The following is an 8774-nucleotide window of genomic DNA, read 5'->3' as shown; positions in this document are numbered from 1 at the left end:
TCTGCCTTCCTCTGTCATTCTCTCAGTGGGTTAACAGCAGCTTTTGGTATTTCCTCTGCCTTCCTCTGTCATTCTGTCCACGGGTTAACAGCAGCTTTTGGGATTTTCTCGGCCTTCCTCTGTCATTCTGTCCACGGGTTAACAGCAGCTTTTTCAGTTGAAGTCCAGCTGAGCTATTCAGCGCTGCCCTTTGGAGAAACAATTCATGTGTTGTCTGCAAATGTGACCCGCCCCAATAGGTGGGGTTTTCAATAAAATCTGACATCAAAATGAGATATAAATCATCTCAGGGCTCGGTGCTGCTAATGTCAAATGTACTGTCCATCAAGTGTGTAGTGCATGAGATGGGGGATGAAATGGGCTGCAGTTCTGGTGCTGCAAACTCTTCAGCTCTTTCTATGATTTAACTAATTTAACAATTAGATTGAGCGGGTATTTCACCGTGTTCTTCAGCTCCTCTCTGAACTTAGTCTGGGTCACAGCGTAAATACACATGTTTGTGCAGGAACTGAGAACCTGAAGCATTGCTGCTGTCTGTTGTGTTATATAAAGAGGGTCAGTGACGGAGGAAGGACTAATATCTGTAATTCGCTGATAGATGGAAAGTACAACCTGGGTCACCCATAACAGTATAAAACTGCCGGTTATGCTGAAGAGTATAACGATGCATTTCTTTCGGTTCTCCATCTCTGGGTCCTTGTGATTCTCTCCAGCGCTGCGGCCCCGGAGTCCCCTGCGTACTCTACTGGCCGCTAAAATACGTCTGACCATCAGAACATTGAGCAGCAAAATCAGAAAGAACGGGATACAAGGGGTTAAAATTCGGTGAAACAACTCAAACGCGGCCCACGAGGGGGAAGTGTCGAAGCTCGGTTTAGTGAAACAATACCAGGGAATATTATCAATTATATATCCATGTTCAAGTGTAAAGTGCCACGGGACAGACTCTAAACAGCCCAGCACACTCACTGTTCCGATAACCACGGTGGCCGTTTTCTCGGTGCAATATTTTGTTTTCAGCTTCTCCCAACAAATGGCTACAAATCGGTCAAAGGTGAAAGCGACTGTGAGCCAGACAGCAACCTCTGTGGTTGCAAAAAGCAGGAAAAAAACGAGACTACACACGGGAGTAATGTTCAGGAATGAACCTGGTAAATAAATCGAACCAATCTGCCTCAATATGGGATCAGAGATGACGACCAGGAGATCAGCCGCTGCCATTCCCACCAGGTAGCGAGTGATACATTTGGAGAGACCGCACTTTCCTCGGGACAGGATCACAATCGCCACCAAGTTAACTGTAAGAGAAATGAAAGGAAGCAGAGAAATTACTGGTCAGATTGGAGACAAATTAGCAGTTTGACAGGGTCTGAGCTGAAAAATGGCCACCTCCGCCAGGATGTGCCATCATCAAAATGGCAGTTGTGGGTGGGGCTGGGTACCATATGAAAAATGGCCACCACTACCAGGAGGTGACATTATCAATTTGGTCGCTGTGGGGGGGGGGGGGGGGTTCGGGCCTGGTAGCCACATGAATAATGGCCACTGCAACAGCAAAATGGCCACAGTTAGGGGCAGGGCTGGTGATCTCTTCAACATAAGAACATAAGAAGTAAGAGCAGGAGTAGGTCTTATGGCCCTCGAGCCTGCTCCGCTGATCATTGAAGTCAAGTCCACTTTCCCGCCCGATCTCCATATCCCTTGATTCCCCTAGCGGCCAAAAATATATCTATCTCAGCCTGGAATATACTCATAAACTCAGCATTCAAAACCCGCTGTGGCAGAGAATTCCAAAAATTCACCACCCTCTGAGTGAAGAAATTCCTCCTCATCTCAGTCTTAAATGGCCGACCCCTTATCCTGAGAATATGCGCCCTGGTTTTAGACACTCCAGCCAGGGGGAACACTCTCAGCATCTACCCTGTCAATCCCCTTCAGAATTTTGTATGTTTCAATGTGAGCACCTCTCATTCATCTAAACTCCAGAGAGTATCGGCCCATTCTACACAATCTCCTCATAGGACAGCCCTCTCATCCCAGGAATCAATCTAGTGAACCTTCGTTGCACCGCCTCCAAGGAAAGTATATCATTCCTTAGATAAGGAGACCAAAACTGTGCACAGTGCTCCAGGTGTGGTCTCACCAAGGCCCTGTACAATTGTAGCAAGACTTCCTTACTCCTATACTCCAACCCCCTTGCAATAAAGGACAATATGCCATTACCCTTCCTTATTGCTTGCTGTACCTGCGTGCTAGCTTTCTGTGTTTCTTGCACGAGGAGACCCAAATCTCTCTGAACACCAACACTGGAAAGTTTCTCACCATTTAAAAATATTCCGTTTTTCTATTCTTGCTACCAAAGTGGGAAAACCTCACATTTCCTGACACTATACTCCATCTCCCACCTTATGGCCGACTCACTTTGTCTATCTATATCCCTTGCAGACTCTTTTTATTCTCCTCACAGCTTACTGTCCCACCTAGCTTTGTACCTTCAGAAAACGTGGGTACATTGCAATCGGTCCCTTCATCTAGGCTTCTTTGAATCGGTTGCTGTTCCTACAGATCACTCAAGTCTTCACCTGATCACCTACATTGATCTGCAGTGCATACAATAAGCAGAACCGAATATCTCTTCCAGAAAGAGCTGACAATAATTTAAGTTCCTTCTGCTGTAATTATAATGTCCAGCGTTAGATGGCGCGATTGTTCAATTAACAGAGCACCAAAATCACCGCTGCTAATTATAATCTCCATAAGGGCTCCTGATTCCAACAGATACAGTGCAAACTGTTACAAGATAACCTCAAAACATTTCATTTTACAATGAAGACCAATGTCAGCAAGTGAATCCACCCACACTGAAGTAGAGAAGGAGATGTGAAGGAGCCAGCAACAAATGCAATTCAGTCGCCAGACCTCTGAAGCGGCGTCAGATACGCACACAGGGAAATATTATTTTACAACAGTGATAATCAATCACACATTTAAATCCAAGATAATCTGAACCATGTTACTGGGAGGAGGACACCGAGATCGTGAGCTGTCTCATTTTCAATCAATGAAAGCACATTTATGAAAAAATATTCGAGGACAGGTGAGTACCACAACATAAATTGGACAACAGCTCCTGATGGTCTGATAACTGCTCTGAGCGCAGACTCCTGATAAACCTGATTCCAGTACATTCAGTACAGAAAATGATCCAGTAACAATGTCAGGGTTGGATCCACAACGACCACTACAGATATAATAAAACTCCTGCAAGACCACAGGGGCAGAGACTGAGGACATCCCATCAATCAACTGCTGGAACAGAACAGCCGGCTGTGGAAAACATTCACCGAGTTAAACATTGCCAAGCTCTACAGCACAATTAACAGAAATTTATGCAATTGACAGCTGAGATACCCGCTTACCAGTAACTCCAACAGCTGCAATAACAGGATAGTAGATGTCTTCTATCTGATAGACTACTGGATAGCCCATTTCTGTGAGAAGCAGCGACTTCTGTTGAAGTGGAACCACAGCTCCGGCAGGCACTCTGAGCTGATCCCTTCCATTGGGCCCTGATTTATACCGGGGATAAGTCTCCACTGACACTGACAGGTTACACCTCTGAGCATTGCTCTTAGTTCCAGTCACTTGAACAAACACATTACTTCAGGACCTTTGACACCGATGTAAATCATGTGTTGAATAAAACACAAATATCTCAAAGTTCAGGACATTATCTTAATGAGAGCTCTCTCGGGAATAAGACTGAAAGCTGTGCTCATGCAGGACCGATCCAACGATAATGAACGGCTTCATTTACAGTTTTCATGTATTTGTATCGACCATGTTCACTCCAGCCAATTGAGTTGTACATTTTACCAATTTCTCCGCAGTGTACATTGAATCAAGGAGCAGAAACAGCCACGTTTCTCTCTGTGCCTGCAGTTTCCCCGTTGAAATGTGTTGCTTTCTCCGACACAGGGACAGTTAAAGGGCATGTTTCAGGAGAGGAGCCCAGAAATTACCGTGGGTGACATTAGGGGGCTATCATTGAATGTGCCCCATTGACATTCCTCCGCTATTTTACTGCAGATATTTACCTGTTTATTCTACATAGGTTAACGGTTCCAGTAACATTAGAACTGTGCCACCTCCTGACTCCATTCATCCAGTTCACTCTGGCCGGTCACCCAACCTCCAACTTCCAACAATGTCAACCGATTGTAAACTCTGCTGTCCATGTCCAGCCCTCCCCAAGTCCCGCTCGCCCATCACCATCGCCCTCACTGGGCCTCCGTGTCTCTCAATCTGCCAAAGTATTAAATTAAAAATTGTTACCCTTGGGTTATATCCCTCCATGGCCTCACACCTCGCCCTCTCCACCCGCTCCTCCAACCTAGCAGTAAACCCACCTGTGATCTCTCCACGCCTCTGACACTGGCCTCTTTCGGTGGGACTGCCCTCACTTGGTTCCAGTCTTACTGATCTGATGGCAGCCAGAGAAACTCCAGCAATGACTTCTCTTCCCACACCAGCACCATTCTTTCTCGAGTCTCTGAACTTTCCAATCTTGTTCCTCCTCTTCCTCGTCTACATGCTGCCCTTTGTGACATCATCTACGGACATGGGGTCAGCTTCCACATATCTGCAGACAACACCCAGCTCCAGCTCTCCAACATCTCTCTCCACCCTGCACTACTCCACATGTCTGCTGACAACACCCAGCTCCAGCTCTCGACCATCTCCCTCCACCCTCCACTACTCCACATGTCTGCTCACAACACCCAGCCCCAGCTCTCCACCATCTCTCTCCACCCTCCACTACACCACATGTCTGCTGACAACACCCAGCTCCAGCTCTCCACCATCTCTCTCCACCCTCCACTACTCCACATGTCTGCTGACAACACCCAGCTCAGGCTCTCCACCATCTCTCTCCACCCTGCACTACTCCACATGTCTGCTGACAACACCCAGCTCCAGCTCTCCACCATCTCTCTCCAGCCTCCACTACTCCACATGTCTGCTGACAACACCCAGCTCCAGCTCTCCACCATCTCTCTCCACCCTCCACTACTCCACATGTCTGCTGACAACACCCAGCTCCAGCTCTCCACCATCTCTCTCCACCATCCACTACTCCACATGTAGGCTGACAAACCCAGCTCAGGCTCTCCACCATCTCTCTCCACGCTCCACTACTCCACATGCCTGCTGACAACACCCAGCTCCAGCGCTCCACCATCTCTCTCCACCCTCCACTACTCCAAATGTCTGCTGACAACACCCAGCTGCAGCTCTCCACCATCTCTCTCCACCCTCCACTACTCCACATGTCTGCTGACAACACCCAGCTCCAGCTCTCCACCATCTCTCTCCACCCTCCACTACTCCACATGTCTGCTGACAACACCCAGCTGCAGTTCTCCACCATCTCTCTCCACCCTCCACTACTCCACATGTCTGCTGACAACACCCAGCTCCAGCTCTCCACCATCTCTCTCCACCCTCCACTACTCCACATGTCTGCTGACAACACCCAGCTCCAGCTCTCCACCATCTCTCTCCACCCTCCACTACTCCACATGTCTGCTGACAACACCCAGCTCGAGCTCTCCACCATCTCTCTCCACCCACCACTACTCCACATGTCTGTTCACAACACCCAGCCCCAGCTCTCCACCATCTCTCTCCACCCTCCACTACACCACATGTCTGCTGACAACACCCAGCTCCAGCTCTCCACCATCTCTCTCCACCCTCCACTACTCCACATGTCTGCTGACAACACCCAGCTCAGGCTCTCCACCATCTCTCTCCACCCTCCACTACTCCACATGTCTGCTGACAACACCCAGCTCCAGCTCTCCACCATCTCTCTCCAGCCTCCACTACTCCACATATCTGCTGACAACACCCAGCTCCAGCTCTCCACCATCTCTCTCCACCCTCCACTACTCCACATGTCTGCTGACAACACCCAGCTCCAGCTCTCCACCATCTCTCTCCACCATCCACTACTCCACATGTCTGCTGACAACACCCAGCTCTGGCTCTCCACCATCTCTCTCCACGCTCCACTACTCCACATGTCTGCTGACAACACCCAGCTCCAGCGCTCCACCATCTCTCTCCACCCTCCACTACTCCAAATGTCTGCTGACAACACCCAGCTGCAGCTCTCCACCATCTCTCTCCACCCTCCACTACTCCACATGTCTGCTGACAACACCCAGCTCCAGCTCTCCACCATCTCTCTCCACCCTCCACTACTCCACATGTCTGCTGACAACACCCAGCTGCAGCTCTCCACCATCTCTCTCCACCCTCCACTACTCCACATGTCTGCTGACAACACCCAGCTCCAGGTCTCCACCATCTCTCTCCACCCTCCACTACTCCACATGTCTGCTGACAACACCCAGCTCCAGCTCTCCACCATCTCTCTCCACCCTCCACTACTCCACATGTCTGCTGACAACCCCCAGCTCGAGCTCTCCACCATCTCTCTCCACCCTCCACTACTCCACATGTCTGTTCACAACACCCAGCTCCAGCTCTCCAAAATCTCTCTCCACCCTCCACTATGCCACATGTCTGCTGACAACACCCAGCTCCAGCTCTCCACCATCTCTCTACACCTTCCACTACTCCACATGTCTGCTGACAACACCCAAATCCAGCACCCCACCATCTCTCTCCACCCTCCAAAGCTCCACATGTCTGCTGACAACACCCAGCTCCAGCTCTCCACCATGTCTCTCCACCCTCAACTACTCCACATCTCTGCTGACAACACCCAGGTCCAGCTCTCCACCATCTCTCTCCACCCTCGACTACTCCACATGTCTGCTGACCACACCCAGCTCCAGCACTCCACCATCTCTCCCCACCCTCCACTAATCCACATGACTGCTGACAACACCCAGCTCCAGCTTCCACCATCTCTCTCCACCAGCCACTACTCCACATGTCTGCTGACAACATCCAGATCCAGCTCTCCACCAACTCTCTCCACCCTCCACTACGCCACATGTCTGCTGACAACACCCAGCTCCAGCTCTCCACCATCTCTTTCCACGCTCCACTACTCCACATGTCTGCTGACAACACCCAGCTCCAGCATTCCACAATCTCTCTCCACCCTCCACTATTCCAAATGTCTGCTGACAACACCCAGCTCCAGCTCTTCGCCATCTCTCTCCATCCTCCACTACACCACATGTCTGCTGACCACACCCAGCTCCAGCTCTCCACCATCTCTCTCCAACATCCACTGCTCCACATGTCTGCTGACAACACCCAGCTCCTGCGCTCCACCATGCCTCTCCACGCTGCTCTACTCCACATGTCTGCCGACAACACCCAGCTCCAGCTCTCCACCATCTCGCTCCACGCTCCACTACTCCACATGTCTGCTGACAACACCCACCTCCAGCTCTACACCATCTCTCTCCACCCTCCACTACTCCACATGTCTGCTCACAACACCCAGCTCCAGCTCTCCACCATCTCTCTCCACCCTCCACTACTCAACATGTCTGCTGACAACACCCAGCTCCAGCTCTCCACCATCTCTCTCCACCCTCCACTACTCCCCATGTCTGCTGACAACACCCAGCTCCTGCTCTCCACCATCTCTCTCCACGCTCCGCTATTCCACATGTCTGTAGACAACACCCAGCTCCAGCTCTCCACCATCTCTCTCCACCCTCCACTACTCCACATATCTGCTGACAACACCCAGCTCCAGCTCTCCACCATCTCTCTCCACCCTCCACAACTCCACATGTCTGCTGACAACACCCATCTGCAGCTCTCCACCATCTCTCTCCACCCTCCACTACTCCACATGTCTGTTGACAACATCCAGCTCCAGCGCTCCAATATCTCTCTGCAACCTCCACTACTCCACATGTCTGCTGACAACACCCAGCTCAGGCTCTCCATCATCTCTCTCCACCCTCCACTGCTGCACATGTCTGCTGACAACACCCAGCTCCAGCTCTCCGCCATCTCTCTCCAGCCTCCACGACTCCACATGTCTGCTGACAACACCCAGCTCCAGCGCTCCACCATCTCTCTCCACCCTCCACTTATCCACATGCCTGCTGACAACACCCAGCTCCAGCTCTCCACCATCTCTCTCCACCATCCACTACTCCACATGTCTGCTGACAGCATCCAGATCCAGCTCTCCACCATCTCTCTCCACCCTCCACTACGCCACATGTCTGCTGACAACACCCAGCTCCAGCTCTCCACCATCTCTTTCCACGCTCCACTACTCCACATGTCTGCTGACAACACCCAGCTCCAGCACTCCACAATCTCACTCCACCCTCCACTATTCCAAATGTCTGCTGACAACACCCAGCTCCAGCTCTTCGCCATCTCTCTCCACCCTCCACTACATCACATGTCTGCTGACCACACCCAGCTCCAGCTCTCCACCATCTCTCTCCAACATCCACTGCTCCACATGTCTGCTGACAACACCCAGCTCCTGCGCTCCACCATGCCTCTCCACGCTCCACTACTCCACATGTCTGCCGACAACACCCAGCTCCAGCTCTCCACCATCTCGCTCCACGCTCCACTACTCCACATGTCTGCTGACAACACCCAGCTCCAACTCTCCACCATCTCTCTCCACCCTCCACTACTCCACATGTCTGCTCACAACACCCAGCTCCAGCTCTCCACCATCTCTCTCCACCCTCCACTACTCCACATGTCTGCTGACAACACCCAGCTCCAGCTCTCCAACATCTCCC

At 51.0% G+C, this 8774-nt stretch overlaps 1 protein-coding gene across 1 annotated transcript; it reads right to left on the bottom strand.

Annotated features, from left to right (window-relative positions):
• Positions 1–396: 396 nt before the first annotated feature.
• On the bottom strand, positions 397–4238 carry LOC147084479 (putative G protein-coupled receptor 139). The gene is made up of 3 exons (XM_085979329.1): positions 4157–4238; positions 3420–3644; positions 397–1298 (listed from the first exon to the last, which is right to left on the bottom strand). The coding sequence occupies exons 1-3, from the start codon at positions 4236–4238 to the stop codon at positions 397–399; spliced, it is 1209 nt and encodes a 402-aa protein (XP_085835455.1).
• Between the last annotated feature and the right edge of the window lie 4536 nt (positions 4239–8774).

The sequence above is a fragment of the Somniosus microcephalus genome, unplaced genomic scaffold, assembly GCF_052327205.1.
Source record: "Somniosus microcephalus isolate GS21.2 unplaced genomic scaffold, FLI_Smic_1.0 unresolved_chr9, whole genome shotgun sequence".
NCBI classification, from domain to species: domain Eukaryota; kingdom Metazoa; phylum Chordata; class Chondrichthyes; order Squaliformes; family Somniosidae; genus Somniosus; species Somniosus microcephalus.
Note: the sequence above shows the minus strand (reverse complement) of the source record. Positions and strands in the feature narration are given on the sequence as shown.

What these genes read in the sequence shown, in the direction of transcription:
- LOC147084479 (XM_085979329.1), bottom strand. Translation starts at nt 4,238, where the DNA reads ATGGACAGCAGAGTTTACAATCGGTTGACATTGTTGGAAGTTGGAGGT. An exon ending in GAGTGAACTGGATGAATGGA is followed by an intron (nt 3,645 to 4,156) that starts GTCAGGAGGTGG and finishes TGTTTGTTCAAG; the next exon opens with TGACTGGAACTAAGAGCAAT. An exon ending in TGCAGCTGTTGGAGTTACTG is followed by an intron (nt 1,299 to 3,419) that starts GTAAGCGGGTAT and finishes TTTCTCTTACAG; the next exon opens with TTAACTTGGTGGCGATTGTG.